Consider the following 25,431-nt stretch of genomic DNA (forward strand, 5'->3'; position numbering starts at 1 on the left):
AGGCAGCGCGGCGCAGCTTGGACCTCCGCGCTCGGGGCTAAATTGAGATCTCAGCCTCGCGCCGCGCCCGATCCGACCCTCCTTATTATAACAAATGTCCCGTTTGCAGAGCGGGACTTCATTTTCGCGGAGAATTCATCTGAGATATTGATTTCCTCTCACTCCGCCGGCCCAAATCGATAGCGCTGCGCCCTGGCTCCATAAATCGCCTTCCCCGCGGCCGGCCTGGCTCCATCCATCACCGCGGGCCGGGCCGCTCTTCTGCCTGCAGTCCACACTCTCTGAGCGCCCGGGTGGCCGTGTCCACCGCGCCAACCCGCCCGACCCTGCGGCTCTTTCCTGGCACAGACCACCCCGGCCTGGGCCAGGAGGTGGGGAGAGCAGGGGCCGTGGCCAGGGAACCCAGGCGCTTTTAAAGGCCCTGAGTCCGGGAGCCGCTGGATAGTGGGGTTCTGCCCGCGGGCAGCTCAGTCCTCTCAAGCCAGACGACCCGCGCGCGGGTCACCGCCTGCTTGGTGCTGGGCAAGGAGAAGCCCGAGAGTCCACGGGTGCATTCTCGGCTCCCGGGGTTCTCCTTTCCTGTTGGCTTGAGAGGTGCGCGGGGCTCGGGGTCCCACCCGGAAAGCCACGGGCAAGAGCTGCGCGCACCCGGGGACACGGGCTTAGAGGTCGAGGGTAGGGGAACTGCAAGTCCAGCACGGACACTGCGCAGGGCCTGAGAGCGAGCAGGATGCTCACTCTGATGGGCAGGGCCAGACGCGGGTGGGGCGCGAGGGCCACCCCTCAGACCGCACGGAGAGCCCCTCACCGCTCCATGCCGTCCGCAGAAACCCAGCCTTGGGCGGGGCGCTTCCGCCGGGCGGAGGGCACCTCAGGGCCTGAGACCGGCGAGGCGGCTACCGCGGAGAGCCAGGCCCCAGGCGTCCCCAGCTGCGTCCCCACGCGAGGGATCCCGCGAGCCCGAGCGTCCGCTCCCCAGCCCCACCGACCCGAGCGCACGCAGGGGAGCACGCGACGCGGGGGCTCGGGGCTCCCGGCCACTCCGCGTCCTTACCCGATCTGATGGAGTTGTGAGGCATCGCCGGGGAGTCGCTCGCAGCCCGCCAAGGGCTCAGGGCTTCCTCACGCAGGTCCCCGCCGCGCCCGCCACCACGCCGCTGCCCTGCACAGACCCGGGGCAGGGGCATGAGACTCCCTGTCCGCCGCCTTGGATCTCCTCCCCAGGCCCTACCCCTGAGGCTTTCATCGCGAAGCAGGAGTCGCAGGATTTGTAGGCGAAGTGTGGCCAACCTCAGCCTGGCCTAACACATGCGCCGGCGGGGAGGCTCTGGGACCAGGGTCGGCTGGGCAGCCCCAAACTCCAGCCCGGTGCCCTCCGCCTCTGCCGTCCGAGCCTGATTCAGTTTAACTTGAGAGAGAAAAGGCTGCCAGGCTTCCGGGGACCCTCTCCTCCAGTCACCCCCCCTTCTCCCAGCCAGCTTTCAGCCAACCCCTGAGCAGCCTACCTGGCCAGCCGGCCACAGGCCCTCACTTCCCGGGTCCGCCCGCGAGGGTGCCCTGGGCCCCCGCGTCTCTCCTCCTTCCGAAGTTTGTTCCCATCCACCCGGCATCGCCGACTGGTTTTATCCCGCCAGGGCCCGGAGAGATGGGTCTGGAGAGGCTCGCAGGCCGCGGATTGGCTGGCTGGGTGCAGGGGGGTGCGGGAAGGGGAGGATTTTGCAAGGGGGACATGGCTGAGTGGACTCAGGAGTTAGAAACATTCGCTGGAGCTTCTGTTTCCAGTGGAGAGACGAGAGAGAGGCAGCTGAGCCCTAACTCAGGCCTGGGGATATTGCTGAGGAGTGGGAGCTGAAGGCCTCAGGACCTGAGGAAGAGGGTCTCTGCTTCACCCTCTGGGGTGGGTGACACCAGATGTGAGAGACATGGCAGCTCTGTGCACCCCAAGGCCTTCCCTCACTCCTCTTCTTTTGTAAGAGGGAACTTGTTCTTATTCCTGGTTCTCAAAGTAGATGCCTGTTGGCCTGTTGGTGGGCTGGAGGAGAAATGCTCCCCCACCTTCCCATCACTGAGGTGGACCTCACCCCCTGGGGGCAAATTCCTAAACTGGCTGGGAACCCATTCCTTCCATACCAGCCAAGCTCCCCTCTCACACTGCTAGGTAATACAAATTGGGAACCGATTCCCCAGGAAGTCCTTTCTCTTCCAAACACAGAGCCCCCAGCCTCCTTTCTTGCTCCCTGAGGGTTTGGAACTTGGAATAAGAGTCTGGAGGACAGGCAAGGAGAGTCGATTTCAGCTCAGCGCGGAAGGGTGTTAGAAAGGCTAACCTCTGGCTACCCTTTGGGAATCATTAGCCTTAGGGCCACGGAGGCCTGGGTGTGGGTGAGAAGGGCTCCCTTGGGTGGGGATGGAAGCCCTTGGTAGGGGTGAAAGCCGGCCCCTGTCTCCCTCACGGGTCTTCTCTTGTGTTGGGGAGGCAGATACAGGGAGGAAGGTATGAGTGAACAAGGTCCTGCAGTATCAGCAGGGCCGTGGGACAAGGCCTGGGTGCTCCCCTTCTCAGGCGGTGCTCTGGGGTTACAGGTGAGTATAGTGGGTGGTCCTGGCATGGAGGGGCTGCTCTGGGATTCTGGAGCTGGAGCTTTCCAGGCTGGGAAGGGACAAGGCAACTGGGGTGACACAGGGGGCTTGTGCCTATGTGAACACATACAACTTTTCTTTAAAAAAGAAAAAAAAAATGCCCTATCTTTCAGGTTGATTCCTTTCCTTCTTAAACCCAGTCTTTCTCCTTTCTGGATTTAGCAGAAATTAATCACATTGTGAAAAGAGGAAGGATATGTCTGTCCTGAAAGGGATCCTCCACATCTATACATGTTTCTAAACAAAACAACAATTATGCTTTATTGTCATAAATGCTTCTCAAAAATTATTACTTAAAATTGCTCTGTGGTTTCAGGAGTTCCCATTGTGGCTTAGTGGGTTATGAACCCGACTAGTATCCATGAGGATGTGGGTTCGATTCCTGGCCTCACTCAGTGGGTTAAGAACTCAGTGTTGCCACAAGCTGTGGCTTAGGTCATAGAGCCATAGATGCAGCTGGGAAACCGCATTGTTGTGGCTGTGGTGGAGGCTGGCAGCTGTAGCTCCAAATTGACTCCTAGCCTGGGAACTTCCATAGGCCATAGGTGCGGCCCTAATGAACAAAAAAATTGCTCTGTGGTTTCAAAATGTCTAGATCCTTCTCTGGTCAGTCCTCCCTTCCACTCCAGAAAGAGAGGAAGGAAGAGTGGCGTCATGATGAAAGTGGACATCTGTGTAGGGGTAGGTCCCACTGACCCCGTGCTGTTCTGGCACCAGCCCTGTGTCTGCAGGGGAGCTGTGGAGTGTGGAAGCCGACTGTCCACCCTGGTTCCCCTCCCTGCTAGGGAGGCAAGTGCTCCACATTGGGTCTGATAAGCCTTCATCCAAACAGTTCTGGCAACCTCAGAAGGTCTGCCCAAGCTGAGGGGCTGACAGGTACTGATAACCTGCAGACCTGTGCATTCATTCTGCCCAGTGCTTTCCTCTTGCTCAACGAAACAAGCCCCCCTCATCCTCCCCATTTTTGGCAAAAGTTCTCAAAGGACAAAAGTAAGTTATCAAAACATTCCTATCCCACCTGTGAGTTCCTTTTTTTAAAAACATTCATTTAAATATGAAAACATAATATGAAAAAGCCCCCACAACACATCCTCACACTTGAGAGCGCCCCTTCCCCAGACCACAGGTGACGTAGCTGATGGCCAGGATGATCCACAGAGAAGGTCTTCTTAAGTAACAAGCCAAAAACAGTAAGAAAGCCCTCATGGTCTGGGCCTGCCTGCTCATTAGTGTGGGAAAACAGGCCTGGGTGCCTTGTGACATCCTAATTCTTTTCAACCATGGCCAAGGAATTGGTTATTAACCAGTATCCCAACTCTTCACAAAATGAAGAGGTTGAAATTTATATATATATATATACACATTTATATATGAAATTTATATATATATATGCACATACATATGATTATATGTATAATTATAAAAATAGCTTTTATCATAGTTTTTCCTGTGACTTAAAAAATATCCCCATATGATATCACTTATATCTAGAATCTAATTGAGGCACAAATGAACCTATGTACAGAAAAGAAACAAACTCATGGACATGGCAAACAGACTTGTGGTTGCCAAGGGGAAGGAGGAGGAAGTGGGATGGACTGGGAGTTTGGGATTAGTAGATGCTATTGCATTTGAAGTGGATAAGCAATGAGGTCCTGCTGTATAGTTTCAGGGAACTATGTCTAATCACTTGTGATGGCACATGATGGAGGAAATGTGAGAAAAAGAATGTATATATATTTGTATAACTGGATCACTTTATTGCACATCAGAAATTGACAGAACATTGTAATGAACTATAATAAAATTAGAAAAATAAAAAAATAAAAAAGTCTGGGATCCTTTTAGTTATGTATCAATATTGCAAGCCTTCCTTTGATGGAAAATTTCAAAATAAATTTAGCATCCTGACTAAGAGGAGCTCAGAGCAATGGGAAATTTAGAACATGCTTTTAAAAACCAACAGCTTCTTCTCTTGCCCTTCTCAGATTTGATGTCCATGAGACTTTCACACAGAGACTCTTATCTGGCAACCTGTGATTTAAACCCAGTTACAATTTGTTTTTAACTCTATGTTTCTCCAAGAAAATTTAATTCATTGCCAATATGAAAATCAATCGAGAAGAGAGAGTGACCCTAGTTTCCTCATTTTGACAGATCTGAATGTTTCTTTGTGAAAAGGAAAATTCTTGCAGTTCAACATTCAAAGAGTTTAATGTACCTCTCAGGCAGTGGCCTAACTCCAGGGAGTGTTCTGTGATTTTGACATTAAAGGTCAATCTGTTGAAGCTTCAAAGGTGATCTTTCTTTTTGCAATTCCTCTGAAATCCACTGAGCTGGTGATAGGGTTTTTCACAGATGAGGCTGAGGATGTTCCCGAGATGTGGGGTTTTGGGGGCTAAAATACTGAACGGTCCTCGGAGAAATCTGAAAAGCTAGGAAGGAAGGTTGTTTGGGGTCTTTAATAAGCTCAGTGTTTCAACTGCCTCCAGGGTGGGTGTTTCACTGTGCAGCCAGAATCCTGCTTCCTCCTGGCTCAGGTCCTTGAACCCCAGTAGGGTCCATGGGGGCTTTTTGCCTGCTCAATTCCCTGGATCCCAGGAGAAAGAACCTCAGGTCCCTTTGAAGGTCAGTCTCAGCAGTTTCTCAGTGCCAGCTGCCCAGAGGCCAGGCTTGGAAGAGATCCCTGCCCTGGACAACCCTCCTTGCCTACTTGTCCTGCCACCTTCCCCTACACAGTAAACAAGCCGGGGACTAAAGTGCATCCTTTGGGAAGGAAACAGCAGCTCTCCGCTCTGAGTTGGAAGGCTAGTGCTCCCACCCGGCTGTGTGAAATGGGACCCTTTCCTTTCTCTGAGCCTCAGTTTCCTCTTCTGTAGGAGGTGGGGGGGAGGAGGGGGGGAGTCCCACCTCCTAGGCTTGCTGTGAGGATGAATAGCATTACAAACGACGTAAAGCCCTTTGAAAGCTACAGCTCTGGACAAAAGTTAATTATTATTAGACAACAAAGGCAGGGCGATATTTCCAAGAAGGGCAGAGTTAAAACTCCTCTAAAATTTTGCTGTAGAAGTCGGTTCTTTTCATCCTTTCCCAGCAGCAGGGTGAGTTCTTCAAACAGCCCCGTAAGCTGTTGGGTGATGGACAGGTGAGCTGCTGGGCAGGAAAGGGCCAGTGAGCGCGTGCTGGTGCCCTGGGTGCAGGGTGGGTGCGGGGGCTACCAGAGCAGCAGCAGGGGGAGGGGGGTGGTGTCTATGAGGGGAGTGATGAATAGTCTTTGGCCCAGAAAGAGGGGAGCAGAGCCAGTGGCAGAGGGGGAGGGCCAGCTCCAGGGCAGAGCTTCTGCCCCCTGACTTTGTACCATTTGGAGGGGGCAGAAGTGTTCAGGACAACCCCCCCACCCCGCCCCCAGCGCTCCCCCTGCTCCAACCAAGACCTGTCTGGTTGTGCCACAGCCACACGGATTTCTACCCTGTCCCCACACCTCAGGAAATGGCCAACAGCCTGCCTGGAGGCCTCCTGGCAGCTGTGCCCGAGAATCAATCATTAATTACCCCAGCTCCCCCACCCCCACCCTCAGGCTTTCAAAACACAGAAATAGAAATACAGGTCCTGGCAGGTGAGAGGAAAGTGGAAAGCAGTTTGGAAAAAGCCACCTGTGGCATTTTTCCAGTTGGTGGGGGTGGGAGTTGTGCCCGGGGCACATGTCCCTCGAGCTCTTTGGGGGCAGTCACCTGTGCTCCTGGGGGGTAGACCTAGTGTTTTCAGGGTTGAGTAAGAAAGAACCTCACTGGGAAAACAGAGAGAAAGGTGACAGAAGGAGAGGAAGGGACCAATGTAGAGATGGGATCACATGGGTCAGAATTTTTTTCTTTTTAATAGTTTCTTCTTCTTCTTCTTCTTCTTTTTATGGCCACACCTGCAGCATATGGAAGTTCCCAGATTAGGGGTCGAATCGGAGCTACAGCTGCCAGCCTACACCACAGCCACAGGAACAACACAGGATCTGCATCTCCAACCACAGCTCATGGCAATGCTGGATCCTTAACCCACTGAGCGAGGCCAGGGATCGAATCCATGTCCTCATGGATACTAGTTGGGTTTGTTACTGCTGAGCCACGAAACTCCCCTTTTAATCATTTTTGAAAAGTTACAAAATGGCAACCCACTTTGCAGACGAGAAGACGGATCCCTAGGAAAAGTGAGTAGTGAGTCCAAGGTTACCCAATGGGCAGGGGGCTGACTCCACGTCCAGATAAGTGCTAGTGACCCCAGCCTTTTGCTTTAAGTGCTGGAAATTCTGCTCAGCCCTGCCTGGTTCCCTCACTCTCCAACACCTAACCCGCCTTGCCTCCCATTAGGAAGGAAGGTTCTGGATCCCAGGGAGTGGCCAGGGTGAGGTCAGCCTCCCATGGCCAGAAAACTTTCCTGCCACAGGAGAAAAGAGCACCTCACCAGGCAGGAATGCCCTCCCTGTGGCCCGGTCCCTCAGGGAGCCCAGAGCAGCAGGGAGTCAGGCTAGGAATCCTCCCAGGCCACCGCCAGGGCACCGGAGGGGGCGGCCATCCTGACAGCCATTCCTGGGGAGTCGCCAAGGAAAAAAGCCAGATGGGGGCTTTTCATCCGACTCAGGGCTGGCTTTGTTCTCTGTGGCTTTTAAGGCCAGAGGTTCCTGCCATTGGCACAAACCACAGGACAGAGTGTGGCCTACCTTGACCCTCTAGGTACCCAGGGCCCTAATGAAAGGACCAGAGACCCTGGTGGCAGGGTAGGGAGAGAGGGGAGAAACTGAAGGACAGAGAAGAGTGAGTGCTAACCTGCCTCTTGCCCCCGCCTGACCCCTGGAAGGCTTCTCAGATTCTGAGCTGAGTGATCCAGGCACTTTGCCATGCTCCTCCCTTTAGACCTCTTGTGCTTGACTGCAGGCCCTATGGCTCCTGCCCACCTGGTGTTTGGAGGAGCCGGGCGCTGGACCCCCGCTTTTGCCTTCATGCTCCTGTGTCCCAGCGAGGTGGCCCTCCTTGGTGACTGTAAAGGGGCAGACAGAGCATTATGCTGAGGGAACGCTGAGTGTGGCATTTCCTTCTAACAATAGCAGCTACCTTTACTCTTATTTATCCAATGTTACTAAATGCCAGGAACTGCTGAGCGCCTTACGTAGAACCCTGTTTGTTTTCCATAGCACCCAGTAGAGCTGAGTTTTGAGGCAACAGGGGCACAGAGGCTGCTCTGGGCCTTCGCCTTGATGGGTGATAGAAACAGGATCGGAACTCGGGCTTATCTCAGGCCTCTACTAAGTACGCTCTCCCTGACCCAATGGGGTGTTCAGAGGGCATGGACAGCAGCAATAGCTCCAGGAAAGGTTTAGACCAAACTGGAGCAGGTTAAGGATCCAACCTTGTCACTGCTGTGGTGTTGGTTCAATCCCTGGCCCAGGAAATTCTTCATGTGGTGGGTGTGCCCCCCCCCAAAACAAAAAGAAAGAAAGAAAGAAAAGAGAAAGAACTAGAATAAGTGTTTTGTTGATCAGTTTCCAGGGCCACTAATGGCCTACTGGGAGGAAGCTTGACCCCTAGTAATGAGGCTTATGCTTCCTAGACCCAGGGACAGGCCAGGTGAATGAAAGAACAGAAAAAAAAAATTAAGTTGGGGTCACGGAGAGTCCTGTTTCTCTCCCTAACTGGATTCCCACACACTTGGCAAAGTGCAGACACAGAATGCATTTGCTGCAGCAACAAGTTAATCATCCACCTACACGTTTTCTTTCTTTTTTCCTATTTTTTCCAGCTTTATTGAAATATAATTGACAAAATCATAAGATGTTTAAGGCATATGTCGTCGTGGTTTGATATATGTGTACATTGTGAAAGGATTCCCACGTCTAGTTAATTAATCATTTAATTAATCGTCTCATGTATTTGTTTATTTTGGTGAGAATGTTTTTTTGTGTGTTTTTCTCAGCCACACCCACGGCATGTGGAAGTGGGCCAGGGACTGAATCTGAGCCGCAGCTGCAACCTACCCCAGAGCAGTGGCAACAGATCCTCAACCGACTGTATGGGGCTGGTGATTGAACCCGCACCTTTACAGAGACAGTGCCGGATCTCAATCCACTGCACCACAGCAGGAACTCTGGTAAAAATGTTTAAGTTCTACTCTTAGTAAATTTCAACTATATAATCCAGGGTTATCAGCTACTGTCACCTTATACTTGAGATCCTCAGACCTTAAACAAATACCTTTTACTGAACTTTTAAAAAAAGTTCTTCCCTTACTTATTTATTTAGTTTCTCTTTTAGGGCCACACCCATGGCATATGGAAGTTCCCAGGCTAGGGGTCGAATCAGAGCTGTAGCTGCCAGTCCACGCCACTGTCACAACGCCACCAGATCTGAGCTGTGTCTGCAACCTACACCACAGCTCATGGCAACGCCAGATCCTTAGCCCACTGAGTGAGGCCAGAGATCGAACCTGCATCCTCATGGATCCTAGTTAGATTTGTTTCCGCTGAGCCACAGCAGGAACTCCAGTTCCTCCCATTTTTAGGTACATGATCTTTATGTAAGGTGGCAGTTACTTTCCTTTATCCTCCACCTCTCTCCTTTGAACCTCAGGACGTGTGCTGTGGCCTTGATGATTTCTGCTTGTTTCAATCACATTCCCTCTCACTTGACGGACTTTCATCCTGTTGCTCTGAGACTTCAGTTTCCCAAGTAGAATCATGTCCCTCCTGCTTACTCAGTCCCCAGGAGAGAGCCCAGAGTCCTGGAGAAAGATCATTTCTTACTCGGCCCTGGTACCCATCCTTCCATAATGCAGAGAAATGGTTGGAGTCACGGTGATGTGCAGGGCTAGGAATCTGATGCCCAAAGCTGGAATCCTGGCACATTCCTGCATGGGCTGTGTGACCTCGTACCAAGCACCCAACCTCTCTGAGCCAAAGTAACTGAGTCTGAGCAGTAAGACTAATAACTTCTCTCAGATTAGATCATGTTTAAATCAGAGCCCTTGGAGCACAGTGAATGCTCAGTAATGGTCAGTGACTAGAAGTAAAACTAGTCACAATACAGGTGATAGAGAGGAGTTCTCCTGTGGAGCAGTGGGTTAAGGATCCAGTGCTGTCACTGCAGTAGCTTGGGTTGCTACTGTGGCATAGGTTTGATCCCTGACCTGGTAACTTTCACATGCCAAGGGTATAGCCAAAAAATAAAGGAAGAGATGGACCTTGGGATAGTGTCACTGTCACCATCCTCAGGATATCAGGAGACACTGAGAGATTCCAAAAGGCACTTGGGAGAAACACTGAACTTGCAACACCAAAGCACAGGGTTCCCAGGTATGTGCTCATCCCTTTCCAGCCCCATTTGTGGGTGTGTACCCACCCTGGGGGGCCTGAGACCTGCTCTGCACCCTGAAGGGGCTGCCACACCCTTCAGCCTGAGAGCTTTCTTCTCAGACTCTGTGCCCATGTTCTAGAAGGTGGAGGTCAGAATATAAGACTCCATTCCTGGAGGGACAGACGTGGGACAGCCTCCCAGCTGAGCTGCCACTTACCGATTCATTGAAAAGCCAGAGTCTTTCCTCCTTTTCTTTTTTATTTATTTATTTACTTTTAGCTTCAGCACATAATCTATCATAAATAATTTTTGCAGTGAAGACAAATGTCTCCCTTCTTACAGCCTTTAGCCTGAGGTAATCCTCTTAATTTATTCAATACTTGCTTTTCCAAACCTTTTCTCTTCATACCTTATGTCTGTAAGTGTAGAAATAATGACCTCTGCTTTTAGGAGTGTGTGCTTTAGTATATGTAGTAGCATACGGGATGTAAGGTTTGCAAGTTGCCTTTATTTACTTCGCTGTGTCTGGAGCATCTTTGCATTTCAGGACATATAGCTCTACCTTGTCCTTTTGATTGTCTCCATCAGAGTCCAAAATGTGGATTGGACCTAGTCTGAGCAACTAACCTTTTGATGGATATTTATCTCTCATCTTTTTTCTGATCAGCATTACTCTGCAGGGGACTCTTTGTGCATGTTTAGATATATTCTCGGAGAAATCAAAAGTGAGAAATGGGATCATAGGAGCATGAGGTGGGCACCTTTGAAATAGGCATGGATGAACTGGCTTCCTACAAGCCTGGTTGGGCTTCTCTTTTCATTGCTCTTGAATATCTCTTTCAAGAAGGAAGATAAGCATCGGGCAGAGTAAGAAGGTGCTGGTTTTCCGATCCAGGGTCATTGCCATCCTATGATGTTCTTTTTTTTTTTTTTTAATTTATTTTTTTCCCACTGTACAGCAAGGGGATCAAGTTATCCTTACATGTATACATTTTTTCTCCCCACCCTTTGTTCTGTTGCAATATGAGTATCTAGACATAGTTCTCAATACTGCTCAGCAAGATCTCCTTGTAAATCTGTTCTAAGCTGTGTCTGATAAGCCCAAGCTCCCAATCCCTCCAGGCTTTGTGGTCATTGCCACACAGTGACAAACGCTGCTTGGGGAAGGTTCGTCATCTTGAGAGCCTTCTGGACTGTCCCAAACTAATCAGGGAACAAAGAGAGAGTAGGTTTCAGCCCCCCGGGATCCTAAGGCCCCCTTCACAGGCAAATTGGGTGACTGAGTTCAGTGCTACCGTCTCTTCTTCAAAATTCAGGAGAGAGCTGGACTCCCACACTTGGTCCTTTGCCTCTCCACTCTGGAGCCTGAGGAGTTGTGAACTTCAAGCCAGAGAGTCCTGGATGTATGATGCAGTTCTGCCCTGAGCTGTGTGACCTTGGGAAGGTCACTCACCCACTCTGATTCTCAGGTTCTTCATACTTAGTAAAAAAAAAAAAATGCATGTAATAGTCACATCCTATCAGCCAGGTGATGTGAAAGTGATTTGTAAACTGTTAAGAAATGTGATGAATTTGAAGCAATTACAATGTTGAATATAATGCCAGGATTATCTCACCAGGAGAGCTCTTTCTCTTTTCCTCCCCTTCCTTCCTTCTTACCTCCCTCCCTTCCTTTCATCCTTCCTCTCTCCCCCAACCCTTTCCTTTCCAGACATTTAGTTGTAAAAATATTTCTTTTTAAAAATTTTTTTTAATTTTTTGTTTATTTATTTTTTTTGCTATTTCTTTTGGGCCGCTCCCGCGGCATATGGAGGTTCCCAGGCTAGGGGTCCAGTTGGAGCTGTAGCCACCGGCTTATGCCAGAGCCACAGCAACGCGGGATCCGAGCTGTGTCTGTGACCTACACCCCAGCTCACGGCAACGCCGAATCGTTAACCCACTGAGCAAGGGCAGGGGCCAAACCCGCAACCTCATGGTTCCTAGTCGGATTCGTTAAGCACTGCGTCACGACGGGAACTCCTAAAAATATTTCTTGAGCATCAGCTCAGTGCTGAGCACTCTGCCAGGACCTGGGCACACAGTGGGGACCAAAACAAGAATCGTGTCTTCATGGAACAAATAGCCAGGTTCTTGCAGGGAGGTGTGCTGTGTGCTCTGATGGGGTTTGAGTGGGGTGCAGGAGGCACGGGGCACACAGAATCTGGAAGTCACCTCATAGAATTCTGGCTGTTAACAAGGGGCAGAGATCAGAAGAAAGAGGTAGAACCCACCAGGCAAACAGAGGAAAGGGAGGGAGTAGAATTTGCTGGCATGAGCAGAAAAACATAATGCATGTGAAGGTCCAGAGACTTGGGGAGCAGGGGTGTGGGGGCAGCATGGTTGGGGAACTGAACTCACTGTAGTGGGAAATAAAGTGTAATTATACGGTGTGTGTGTGTGTGTGTGTGTGTGTGCACACGCAGGTTTGATGAGGGCTGAGAGACAGGACTGGGAAAGTGTGTGTGGGGGGGCTCATGCAAATCCTTAGGCACATTAAGGAATTTGGACTTTATCCTAAAAAGCAAAGGAGAGTGTCTAGAGGAACTTTAGCAGAGGGAAAGGACTGGCCAGATTCTCGTTTCAGAAAGCTCTACCTGGTGTGGTGTAAAGAATAGTTAGGAGCAGACCAGGCTGCAGGCGGAGGCAGAGAGGGGAGGCTGTGATACTTTAATGCCCTGAGGGATGATGGGAGCAGTGGGGGTGCAGAGAAGCAATGATGGGGAGGTGGAAACGGTGTCTAGTCACCTGGGCACTCTCAATTCCTTTCTTTCTTTCTTTCTTTTTTTTTTTTTTTAGGGGCACACCCATGGCATATGGAAGTTCCCAGGCCTGTGACTTACACCACAGCTCATGGCAACGCTGGATCCTTAACTCACTGAGCGAGGCCAGGGTTCGAACACAACACTTCATGGTTCCTAGTAGGATTCGTTTCTGCTACGCCATGGCAGGAACTCTGTGGCTCTCAATTTTACCCTTGGTCTGGTGGTGGTAGTCTGCAGCCCCGTGAAGACCAGATTGAATATAAGTGCCAACCCTGTCCTAACTTCCTATGTTTTCTGAAGGGCTTGGACCCTGGGTACCCCCCACCCCCCCGCCAGTGCAGGCAGATCTGGCTCTTCTCACCTCAAAAACTCCCCATGGCCAAGGGGAACTTTCTGTCTGATAACAGGTCAGACAAGGGAGAATGGAGATGTTGGTCCAGGACCCAGACTGTCATCAATGGGCTGATGGGATGGGGCAGGGGCAAGAGCCTGAAGATGCCCAAGATTTGGGACTTCAAACCCCTCTCTGATCTGGACACTTGTGGCTGAGTGACAGAGAAACACCAGGAGGACCAGGATGGAGGAGGGCGTGGAAAGTTATACAGGGGATATCTTCCTCTATTAGGATATAAACTAAGGATTGGCTGAGAGTCAGGAGGTTAGGGTACCAGACTTGGGACCAGGATGTGGGACCTTGGGGAAATAACTCAGTTTATCTGGGCCTGGGCATCCCCAACTCTTTAAAGAAGGACTAAATGGGAAGTGGAAAGTATACTGGTTCTCAAGTTCAAGCGCAGAGGCGGATTTCCTAGAGATGTGTCCTGAGCAAAGACCACTCAATATACTATATAATATATATTGCTATATATAATAACATATTGCTATATATTACATGTGTGTGTGTGTGTGTATGATATGTATGTATTTATGTGATTCCAATACCTTCGGATTCATATTCAGTGCCTTCTGTGTCCCTGGTGTCTAGGACAGTACCTGGCACCCAGGAGGAGCTCAGTAAACATGTGTTCTTGTGTGAGTATTTGATGGGACACATGTGAGCAGCAGCCTCCTTGCTCAGGGAAAATGACAAAATTCCTAAATGACCCCTAAATTCCTACTCAGTCAGCACACACCACCCCATCACTTCCCTCATTGTTTCCTCTTTTATTCTCTCTGGCCACACTGACCTCTTTGCTTGCGTCACCTCCTCCAAGTTGCGCTCATTCTGGATCTTTCCGCCGCTGTTCCTTCTGTTCTTCCTGCTGTTCCTCACTTTCTGCAGCTGTTCCTTCCACAGTTAGCATGGTGCTAGCACTCTCACCTCCAAGTCTTGGCTCACATCACTGTCTGTCTCAGTGAACCCTTTCCTAGTCCCCCAGCCCCCCTCCCCCATTATCCTTGTCACTCTGTTTTATTTCTTTTCTTTCTTTCTTTCTTTTTTTTTTAAAAGGGCCACATCGCGGCATATGGAGGTTCCCAGGCTAGGGGTCGAATCGGAGCTGTAGCCACAGGCCTACACCACAGCCATAGCAACACCAGATCCAAGCCACATCTACGACCTACACCAGAGCACATGGCCACGCTGGGTACTTAACCCACCGAACAAGGCCAGGGGTCGAACCCGCAACCTCATGGTTCCTAGTCAGATGTGTTTCCACTGCACCATCATGGGAACTCCTACTCTGTTTTTATTTCTACCATTTGACACGCTCTGTCTGTCTCTTATTTGCTTATCTTGTCTTCCTGCAGGAGCAGGTAAGGGTTTTGAAGGCAGTGCATTTCCATCCAATGTTCTTGCTTTTCTGTGTCCTTGGTGCCTAGGACAGTGCTAGGCACCCAGAAGGAGCTCAGCAAACATGTGTGCTTGCATGAGCATTTGATGGAACAAATGCGAGCAGCAGGAAAACACAATGCCTTATTGTGATGGCGTTGCACTGGGCACCTGAGCGCACAGCAGTTAAAAGGACAAACACTGAACAAAAGTCTCAGCCTTACACGCCCCTCCTGGGTTCCTGGCAGTTAGTGGTGGAAGCAGAAACTCAATAGCCCTCAAGTTTTCCCCTGGAGAGGTTGCCTTCCTCTCTCTTCTTTGCTCTGGGCAGCTGATGATCCTCTGAGTGGAATGTGGGTGGGGGCTGGGCTCAGGCCCTGGCCAGGGTCAGTGGGAGGTATGCATGGAGTGGCCTGCCCCCAATCCCAGGGGGCAGTGGGAGTCAGCCAGACCACCTTCCTCCTCTTTGGCATTCAGTTCTGCCATTCAGGGTTCCAAATCTCTGGGCAAAGGTCACAGCACCTGCTGTCCAGGGGACATGTGACCACATGAGCACTGCTGAATTGAAACAAGCCACACAATCAGGTCATTGTGCTAAACATGCAGGTCCCCTTGCCAAGCCATGCCCCATTCCATCACTGCTAGAACTTTGGGGGCCCTGAATTACAGGGGATCAAACCGGGGAGGGTGCTGTCACAATGGCCCTGCAGGAGGAGGGGTGTCTTCTGTCCTCTGAGACCTGGGGAGAAGGAAGCCCACCTTGGCTTCGAGCCCCACAAGCAGTGGTGGACACTTTGCAAACTGTTACTGTTTGACCCTTGATGACACTTTGGCATTAATCATTGTCTTCCAGCCTTTGCTTTGGGTGGTGAAAACTGTTGATCACTCACTTTGATTTTTTAGAAATTCCACGATTTTCCTCTTATTGTGTCTGTGTCCTGGAATCCCCATGAAGTCCTTTCCTGGAGAAAGATCTTCCTCCACAGAACTGACGAGCAGTAGACAAGGATTTGGGGCTTCTGAAGTCAGGGTGAAAATTGCTGAACTCAGAGACAGCTTGGAGGGGTGGATTTCTGGGCAGTGTCTCTGAGCTGTCAGGGGAGTGCAGCCAAGATTTCCCACTTTCAAGCTGAAAGTTCTTGGGCAAGCTACCTAACCTCTCTGAGCCTTAATTGCCTCATCTATGAAATGGATGTGATGATCCCTATCATACGTGCTTGTAGCTAATCTTAAAGGAAATGAGGTCTATAAAATATTGGATTGGCCTGCATAACAAGAATGTGTTTGTTACTGTCCTTCTAGGAATGAGCTGCCCTGCAGGGCTTTGGGCCTTAGTGACACTCGTAAAACTCACTGGCAGGTTTTGCTTCACAGGCCTTTAGTGACTGTAAGGGATCCAACACTACTTGGGTTATTTACTTTTTTCCTTATAGGTGATGCCAGGAGACAGGGTGTGATGAAGTAGCATTCAGCTTGGTGGCCACAGCAACCTTGACTTTAACAGGCAGGTGAGTAAGGAATATTCCTTTGCTTAGTACACTGCAGGATTCTTGAGTGCCTGGTATGCAGCGAATGCAAAAAAAAAGTGAATCTGGAGTTCCTGTTGTGGCTCAGTGGAAACGAATTCGACTAGCATCCATGAGGATGCAGGTTCAATCCCTGGCCTTGTTCAGTGAGTTAAGGATCTAGCATTGCCATAAGCTGTGGTGTAGGCCAGCAGCTACAGCTCTGGTTTGACTCCTAGCCTGGGAACTTCCATATGATGAGGGTTCGGCCCTAAAAAGACACACACACACACACACACACACACACACACACAAGAGGTGAATCTGATTCAAGGAACCTGAGGCAACCAGGACCGACTTGGGTTCTGGGCGCTCATGATGGGTTCAGCCCTTAGCACACCTTTCCACCAAGAAAAAGGGAGAGACGGTGAACAGCCTCATCCTTCCCCATTACCCTTTGTTGGAAAGACGTTGGTCGAGAGGCACCTGAGATGCCTTTCCCATCACCCGGCCCAGCAGGGGATTTCTACACCCCATGTTTTGTCTCTCCAGAGTCATCTTCCAGGGGAAGGCACCCTCCCTGGCCACATGAAGGGAAGTCTGGGCAAGAGAGGAGAAGCACTGCAGTTTCTGAGCACCTACCCTGGGGAGCACCAGCTATGCGTCAGGTGCTGTCCAAGGTATTGGGCACATGCCCTTTCTGCCATTCTGGGTTGCCCTAAACTCCTAAAGAAAAGGGCCTGAGACCTTGAACTTTGGGGTTGGATAGTCTTGGAGGCTCTGCTCTGCCACTTATTGCAGGGTTTGTGCATGTAATTTAGCCCTCTTGGGGGCTCAGTTGCTGAGATGCAGATATTAAGGACACCTACATTTCAATGGTGTGTGAGGATTAAATAAGAAAGGAAAGTTTATGGCTCAGGGCTAAGTGCTCTGCAAATTTTAGGGAAGAAGAAGGAGGAGGAGAAAGGGGAGGGAGGAGGAAGAGGATGAAGAAGAGGATGAGAAGAAGATGAGAAGAGGATGAGGAAGAAAAAGGAGAAGAAGAGGAAGGCGAAGACGACGATGAAGATGAAGAAATAGTGTGGGCGATGAAAGGCTCCCCTAAATGCCTCTCTTGGCCTTACAGCTACTTGGACTTTCCAGCTGCCAGCAGAAGGGCCCTGATGCTTGCAGTCCTGGAAGACTGACTCTATTTCTCACTTGCCTGGTCACTTGGGGCAGATTATTTCCTCTAGACAATTTCCATTCTGGGGTCTTAGAGTTGGGTCCTAGGGTGCTGGGCCAGCAGCACAAAGTCAGAACACTTTGCTTCCAAAGGACAGAAAAGCCCCTCCCTTCTCCAGGCGTCATGGCCTTGCCCCTAAGGTGGCCAGGTGAGGTCGCCCCCTCCTCTGCTCTGGACATGAGAGGAGGGGCTGTGAGCAAAGGGTGAGCCCCTCCTTGGGTTTCTTCTCCTCCCGGTCCTGCAGTGCCCACACTTGCTCCAGTCCTCCCCTCTTCCCCTGGGCTGGGGCTCCAGGTGCCTTCCTTTAATGAAAGGTACTCAGCCTTCTGCTACATTGGCCTTCATTTGCATGGAATCCTTCCCTTTATGCAGCCTCAATATCAGAATGAGCCAGCAGGTTCAGGGCGCATCCTTGCTTGGTGCCCTGGAAGGCCCATGGTCCCTGGGTTCCCTGCGCGCTCCCCTGGGGACCCGCACTGCAGGGCAAGTCGGGGACCTGCCAGCTTTCTGGCCCCTTGGTCACCCTGCCTGGCTCACCCTGGGAGGGAGCAGAGGGTCTGCAGCTTCCCAAGCCCATGTGGGCGTGGCCCCAGCCTCCCTCCAAGCAGCGTTTACAGATGATTCTGCCTTGGTCCCTGAAGCCAGGGCAGGATCCTCTGTGTCTCTGCAGCCTCAGGGCTGGTCATGTGTGTGTGTGTGTGTGTGTGTGTGTGTGTGTGTGTGTGTGTGTGTGTCTGTTGAATCCACGAGGAAGCCAGGTATATTCTAATCATTTATGTTTGCCAGACCCTGTGGTATTTCAGGCCAGGTGACAATTATCTTTTTTTTTTTTTCCCCCACTTTTCAGGGCCACACCCTTGGCATATGGAGGTTTCCAGGCTAGGGGTCTAATTGGAGCTACAGCTGCTGGCCACAGCAACAGCCGCAGCAACGCTTGTACTGAGCCGTGTCTGCAACCTACACCACAGATCACAGCAATGCCTGATCCTGAACCCACTGAGCGAGGCCAGGGTCTGAACTGGCATCCTCACGGACACTAGTCAGGTTCGTTACTGCTGAGCTACAACAGGAACTCCTATCCTAAAGAAACTGATTGCTGAGCAGGAGAATTGTGTTACACAAAGAATTTCCATGTCAGGTAGATGGTGACTAAAACTGCAGGAAGGCTTCTCCTGAAGGACACTGGAGTTCAGAGGACAGCAGATGTGACTGCCAGTCAATGCCAGACACTGGTGAGTATTAAGAAGAAGATTTGGGGAGTTCCCACCCTGGGGCAGTGGTTTAAGAATCTGACTGCAGTGGCTCAGGTTGCTGCTAAGGCCGGGTACAGTGGATTAAAGGATCCAGCATAGCTTGCAACTGTGGCTAGGATCCAGTCCCTAGCCTGGGAACTTCCAAGTGCTGTGGGTGTGGCCATTAAAATAAATAAATAAATAAATAAGAAAGAAGATTCTGGAGTTCCTGTTGTGGCTCAGTGGATTACGAACCTGATATAGTGTCCCTGAGGATGTGAGTTCAATCCCTGGCCTCGCTCAGTGGGTTAAGGATCTTTTGTTGCTGCAAGCTGTGGTGTAGGTTGCAGATGCAGCTTGGATCTGGCATTTCAGTGGCTGTGGCGTAGGCTGGCAGCTCTCAGTCCAATTTGACCCCCTAGCCCAGGGAACCTCCATATGCCATGGGTGTCACCATTAAAAGGAAAAAAAAAAAAGATTCTGATACTTAGACACATCAGGCAAGTTCACCAAGGTTACATAGATGGCTTAAGCCCATAGATGGCTTTTCTTATTCAGGAGGAGAGGAAGTGCCACCATGGGGAGCATGTGTTACAGGTGCACATGCTCCGGAGAAGGTAAGACACAGACCTGGGAGACTCTAGATCAAGGTCTTTGCTTCTGACCCTAACCCTGCCTCTGCCTCAATATCTGAGGTCTGGCTTCATCAATATCTGAGGTTCCCCCCATAATCTGTCTGCTTAGTGCCCCACTCACTGGAGTCTCATCCATCACCAGTCCTATATCCCCCTCCCCTCCTACCAATGCTCGAATGTCTCAAGGCCAGAGAGACAGGAGCAGGGCCAACCCCCTTTTAAGTGTCAGGCTCCATCCCTAAAGATAAGGAAGAGGAGCTGCAGAGATGGCTTCTTTATTTCTGCGAAGTCGTGGTTCCTTTTCTCAGATTGATTCTGAAGATTCACCTCCCAACTTCTATAAACTAGCTCTTCCTTTTCTACAAAGTGCCTTTCACATCCTTTGATGGGGAAATGGGCACCACTGGGTGGGGCACAGTGTTTTCCTCTGATTTCTTCCATGCAGTGTCTGATACAGAGTAGATAGCAAATAGAGAACGAATAAGTGGGCTCAGAATTAGACTCAGCCTTCCATGTTAAACATGGAGGAAAAAGACATGGACCCCAATGTAGGTTCAGAACCTCTTATTCACTGGTTGGGGTACTAATAATCCTGTTGTCTTCTCAAGGGGGCTGTCATGATATTGGCCCCTCCTGCAATGCTCAGGAGGAAAGGAGGCAACATTCCCACTCACTTTATCATGTGAAGCCCCTGGAATTAAGGCATTCCTTTGCCTTCTGGAGCCAGCCCAGACCGACAGTCGGTCAACACCATTCTAGGCCCAGGATAGAGCTGGCTAAGTTCAGGATTCCCTTTAGAGGTGGGTTTCAGAGCGAAAAATTTAGCACTTCATTCCTCTGGTGAAGCACGTGGAAGATAGAGTCTTTCATTAGCATTTTCCCAGCCATGCACCCTGCAGTGGGGTAAGCCTGCCACCGCCCTCACCTTCTCCATTTCTCTTGCCCATGTGTGCCTCACTGAACTGAGGGTGGTGGGGAGACTGACATAAGCAATGGCAAAAACTAACACCCACAGGGCACTTTCCAGGAGCATTATCTCAGATCACTCTCATCAACAACTGAAAGGTGAATGTTGTCTGTTTCACAGCTGAGACATGGGAGGCTCTGAGGGTCTCCTAGTTATGAGTGTTGGGGCCAGCATCTGGCCCCAGACCCTCTGATTCCAGAGATTGGGGGTGGGGGTGGGAAAGCCCATCTGGAAGGCACAAGGAGCCTGGACCAGTCCCTTGAATCCCCAGACTTTGGCCTCCTGGACAAAGAACATGAGAGCAGCTTGATTGAAATGATCCTTAATAGGTATCTCCTCCAATGAAGGCATTATGACTCTAGAGGTATATTAGAACGCACATGTTTTTTTGGGGAGGAGTGTGACAATATTAGTCCAAAGGCCCATCCGAACACTGGGCCATTTGACTAGCTTGTTGCCACCCCCAAAGCCAAAAGCATGACCCCAAAGGGTCAGCTCTGTTTAGCAGGTACAATTTGCAGGAGGTGTATGGCTGACGGAAAGTTTACAGTCTTTGGTGGCATTGGGATTAAAATCATATCCGAGATAAAGTTGGTAATATTCCCTCCACTTTCTTTTTGAGTCACACCACACCTGGGTTATGAGTTTAGTTCTAAGAAAGACCTTCAAGGTAGGAGGCTGAGAAACAGAAACAGAAGGCACCAGAGGAGTATAAAGGGACTCTAAACCATCCCTACTGAGGGTGAATTAAAAGCATATAGAGGATATTTTACTCAGGAAGAGAAGCCTGAGGGTGAAATGGAGGGTGTGGCACGGACTGAGCCCCCTCCCCCCAACCCTACCCCATCAACAACCATGTGCAGGAAGTACCTTGAATCTTCCAGCCCGAGTCCAGCCTTCAGATGAACGCAGGCCTAGTTGATAATTTGACAGTAATGTCTGAGAAACCGTGAGCCTGAAAGCACCTAGCTACGGAGCTCCTGGGTTCTGGACCTGCAGTTACCATGTATGATAATAAATGTTTGTTGGAGTTCCTGTTGTGACTCAGTGGTAATGAATCCGACTAGTATCCATGAGGACGTGGGTTCAATCTCTGGCCTTGGTGAGCTGTGGTGCAGGTTGCAGATGCGGCTCAGGTCCCAAGTTGCAGTGGCTGTGGTGTAGGCCAGCAGCTATACTTCTGATTCAAACCCTAGCCTGGGAACCTCCATATGCTTCCAGTGCAGTCCTAAAAGAAAGCTGCTAAGTTTGTGGTAGCTAGAAAACTATGACTGCATTCATTCTTCAGTCTTCTCTGAGAAATTCTGCTCTTGGCCCTAAAAATGTTTTGTCAGCAGACTGCTCAGAGAATATTTTCACTGCTAGACTGACAAATAGAATTTCTTTTTTCTTTTCATTTATTTTCTTTTTCTTTGTTCTAAATGAACTCCTTTGAGCTTTAAACCTATCTCTAGCCCTGATGTGGAGATTTGGTGAATCAACACATCAATTCCTTCTTGGCATTTGATTTTAATTTTTGTGGCCACACCCGGGGCATACGGAAGCTCCAGGGCCAGGAATGGACTCAGCACCACAGCTGCAGGAACGCTTCTTGGCGTTTTCAGTGTGACTTGGGATCAAATTCCAAAAGGGAGCCTCCCAGAAGCTAGTCTGGAGACTCCAGGGATGTTCCTCTGAGGGCAGCAGCTGTTGACTCTGCTTTGGCCGGACTTTCTGACTGCGACACGGGGCAGAAGGCACAAGGCCTTTCCTAGCGAGAAGTCAGAGAAAGTGGCGGCAGTGGGGTGGAGGGCAGTGGCTGAAGTTGGTGAGACTCATCTTTCAGAGTCAAAGAAAAAGCAAGAGAAGGCCCATCAGACATAGAGTCTCAGTGCCTGTGTTTCTCACATGTGTGCGTACGTGTGTAAGTCTTCTTTCCAATCACCATCTTGGGAACCCTCAAAGAATTAGGGCCCAGGACAAGCACTGGCCAAACATCACAAGTTTTGTTTGTTTCTTTCTCCCTAGGTCTGATTTCCTTTAATAGGAAAAGATGCTACAGGTTGGGGAACAGAGTGTGTACCGGGGGAAGGGAAGGGAACAACAAACACGCGAGTCCCTGAGTACTGAGGCAAAGGAGAGGCAAGTCCAGGAGAAGCTGGTCTGGGTCTGTGCAGGAGGTCTGAGCCCTTCAGGCATCCTTCTGAGATTCTCAGACTGTCCCTCTGCTGTTTCTTCCCACTGGCGGGACTCTGCCTGTAAGTCAGGTAGGTGCCACTAGGTGGAGAAGTGTCTGGATGACAGCCTCTTGACTAGCATGATTTCTCCTGGGCTCTGGTAGCAGAGCAGATAGAGGGTTTAACTCACACTTTCAAAACTGTCCACAAAAATCACAAAATGCTCATTACTGAGAAAGGGCTCCTCCACTGAGTAAGTGTTGTAAATGTACATGGTTACTTCTCACTAATGGCCTCCAGGCCTTCGTTGCCTCACATTTAATGTAAGCCAAGCAAAGTGATTCTTGAGGTCTAGCTCTGAAATTCTAGGATTCTATAACATTTATAATGTTTATTTTAATTATCCTTGAATTAATTCTCCTACCTCCTTAAGGCTATGGGGTCTCCACTGCATTCCCTACCCCTTCCCTTCCCGTAGTTTACTTGAGCTGTGTCTCATCAATAACCATTCAAGGTCAATTTCCTCAAATTCTCCCAGTTGAAAGTTTCTATATTTCCACTCATCCATTCTCCCCTTTTCCTTGGTGAACAGGCACATCTCTGAGATACTGCGGATTCAGTTCCAGACCACCACAATTAAGTTAATATTCCAATAAAGTGAGTCACACACAATTTTGGTTGCCTAGTGCCTATAAAAGTTATGTTTATGCTCTACTGTGGTCTCTTAAGTGTGCAATTATAGTGTTTGTTTCTGGTTTTTTTTTTTTTTTTTTGGCTTTTTAGGGCCACACCCAAAGCATATGGAGGTTCCCAGCCTAGGGGTCCAACCTGAGCCAGAGCTCTGACCTACACCACAGCTACAGCAACATGGGATCTGAGCCACGTCTGCGACCTACACCACAGCTCACGGTAATGCCAGATCTCGTAACCCACTGAGTGAGGCCAGGGATGAACCCACAAAGTCATGGTTCCTAGTCTTATTCGTTTCCACTGTGCCATGACGGGAAACTCCTGCAATTGTATCGTCTTAAAAAATGTACCCATCTTTTTTTTGTGTGTGTGTGTGTGTGTCTTTGTCCTTTTAGGGCCACACCCATGACTTATGGAGGTTCCCAGGCTAGGGGTCTAATCAGAACTGTTGCTGATTAGCAACAGAGCCTATGCCAGAGCCACAGCAATGCCAGATCCGAGCCGTGTCTGCAACCTACACCACAGCTCATGGCAACGCGGGATCCTGAACCCACTGATCGAACCCGCAACCTCATGGTCGCTAGTCGGATTCGTTTCTGCTGTGCCATGACAGGAACTCCTCCCCATCTTCATTTAAAAACACTAGCCATCACAGAGCCTTCAGTGTTTCATTTTTGCAATAATAGCATCAAAGATCACTGATTACAGATCCCCACAACAGATGTAATAATAATGGAGAAGTTTGAAAGACTGCGGCAATTAACGAAATTAATGACCTGAGTGACCTGGGGACATGAAGTGAGCAAATGCCTTTGGAAGAATGGTGTCAATAGATGCTCAACATAGGGCTGCCACAATAACTTGCAGAAAACGCAGTATCCGGGAAGTGCAATGAAGTATGCTTTTATGAGCCACAAATCTTGTGTGCTTTCTTGGATTCCTCCTTTCTCCCTCTCTTGTTTGGTATCCATCCCATTCAGAGTCATCCACCTGCAGACTTTATCACATCATGAGATTTGGCATTTTGGTGGATAAAGACTGAATGAGGCTATCCAGAAGTTCAGGGGCATTTGCTCACTGGTGGATAAAACTTTTTTTTTTTTTTGATAAATCTTGATTGGTGGGAAGCAAGAGACTAAAGGGGAATGGTGAGATAAATTCCTCTCCTCCTTTCAGTGGATACTTACAAGCTTTGATTTCTCTTTGCAGCTCTTCTTGGGAAGCCCAGCGTGCTGAGCGAACATGCTTCACGAGTGACTTACTGTGTGTCTTTGCAGTTGGTTGTGAAGCTTCCTCTAGCCCGGGACTGCATTTCATCAAGTGGTTCATTTGTATCTTTCCTCACCTTCTTTCCATTTTTTCCCTTACCCTCACTGTCCTGGGCTTGTATCTTTCTCTCATATAAAGTGGCAGCACTTCAGGGGTTCTCGTGGTGGCTCAGTGGGTTCAGAACCTGACATGGTGTCCCTGAGGATGCGGGTTTGATCCCTGGCCTCAATCAGTGGGTTAAGGATCCAGTGTTGCCACAAGGTGGAGCATAGGTTGCAGATGTGCCTTGGATATGGTGTTGCCGTGACTGTGGGGTAGGCCTGCAGCTGCAGCTCTGATTGGACCCCTGACCCAGGAACTTCCATAAGCCACAGGTGTGGCTGTAAAAGGGGGAAAAAAAGGAAAACAAACAACAACAAAGTGTCAGCACTTCAATCCTTGCCTTGGGCTCTGCTTTCTTTAGGACAGTTGGCCTCAGAAGAAAAAAGTCCCCCTGCCCACCTCCCTTAAAGGCCAATTCGGTCGCTTGGGTTCTAATTTCAATCTCTTTCTGCCTCCTCCATGCTTCAGTAACCATTCTTCCTTTTTTTTTTGGAGCTATAATAGGCATATACATTCTTCTCTTGTTTTGAGTTTCCAACTTCTCACTCTCTATGGACTCCTTTCTTCTTAGTCTGTGAACATACTCAGAGGTTTCCATGAAAAACATTCCTCTTACTAAAAGTGTTTGATTTCATCTCTTCATGAACAAAGTCTTGCAGTTACTTTCACTGCCTGTATTCATCTTCTAGCTCTGCCATGGCAAAGTCCCACTTATTGGGTGCTTTAACACAGCAGAAATCTACTGTCTCATGGTTCTGGAGGCCAGAAGTCTGAAATCAAAGGGTTGGCAGGTTCAGGCTTTCTCAGAAACCTCTAAGGGAGGATACTTCTTTGCCTCTTTCAGCATTGGACCACTCAGGCAACTCCTGGCTTGTGACAGCAGAACTCCAGTCTCTGCCTTTTATTCACATAGATGCCATTCCTGAGTGTGTCTGTGTCTTCATGTCGCATTCTCCTCTCTCTTACAAGGACACCAATCATACTGGATTAAAGGCTCATTTTAACTTGATTATACCTACGAAGACCCTATTTCCAAATAAGGACATGTTCACGGGTACCAGGGATAAGGACGTCATATATCTTTAGTTCTAGGTGCCAACTCGT

At 49.7% G+C, this 25,431-nt stretch overlaps 1 protein-coding gene and 1 long non-coding RNA gene across 8 annotated transcripts in view; one reads left to right on the forward strand and one right to left on the reverse strand.

Moving 5' to 3' along the window:
• PAX8 (paired box 8) overlaps positions 1–1,608 on the reverse strand; it is a 61,341-nt gene extending 59,733 nt beyond the window's left edge. For all 7 annotated transcript variants that reach the window (XM_047766147.1, XM_047766146.1, XM_047766144.1 and 4 more), the window contains exons 1-2: positions 1,506–1,608; positions 1,055–1,162 (exon numbers count right to left, since the gene is read on the reverse strand). In XM_047766147.1, coding sequence (XP_047622103.1) covers positions 1,055–1,079 — 25 coding nt within the window. In that variant the 5' untranslated portion in view covers positions 1,080–1,162; positions 1,506–1,608. The remainder of the gene's footprint in view (positions 1–1,054; positions 1,163–1,505) is intronic.
• Positions 1,609–5,702: 4,094 nt separating this feature from the next.
• On the forward strand, positions 5,703–24,418 carry LOC125119308 (uncharacterized). Its single transcript, XR_007133066.1, has 4 exons — positions 5,703–5,785; positions 15,980–16,054; positions 18,415–18,508; positions 24,166–24,418. It is a non-coding gene; the product is annotated as an uncharacterized LOC125119308 (long non-coding RNA).
• Positions 24,419–25,431: the final 1,013 nt, after the last annotated feature.

The sequence above is a fragment of the Phacochoerus africanus genome, unplaced genomic scaffold (assembly GCF_016906955.1).
Source record: "Phacochoerus africanus isolate WHEZ1 unplaced genomic scaffold, ROS_Pafr_v1 Scaffold_5, whole genome shotgun sequence".
NCBI classification, from domain to species: domain Eukaryota; kingdom Metazoa; phylum Chordata; class Mammalia; order Artiodactyla; family Suidae; genus Phacochoerus; species Phacochoerus africanus.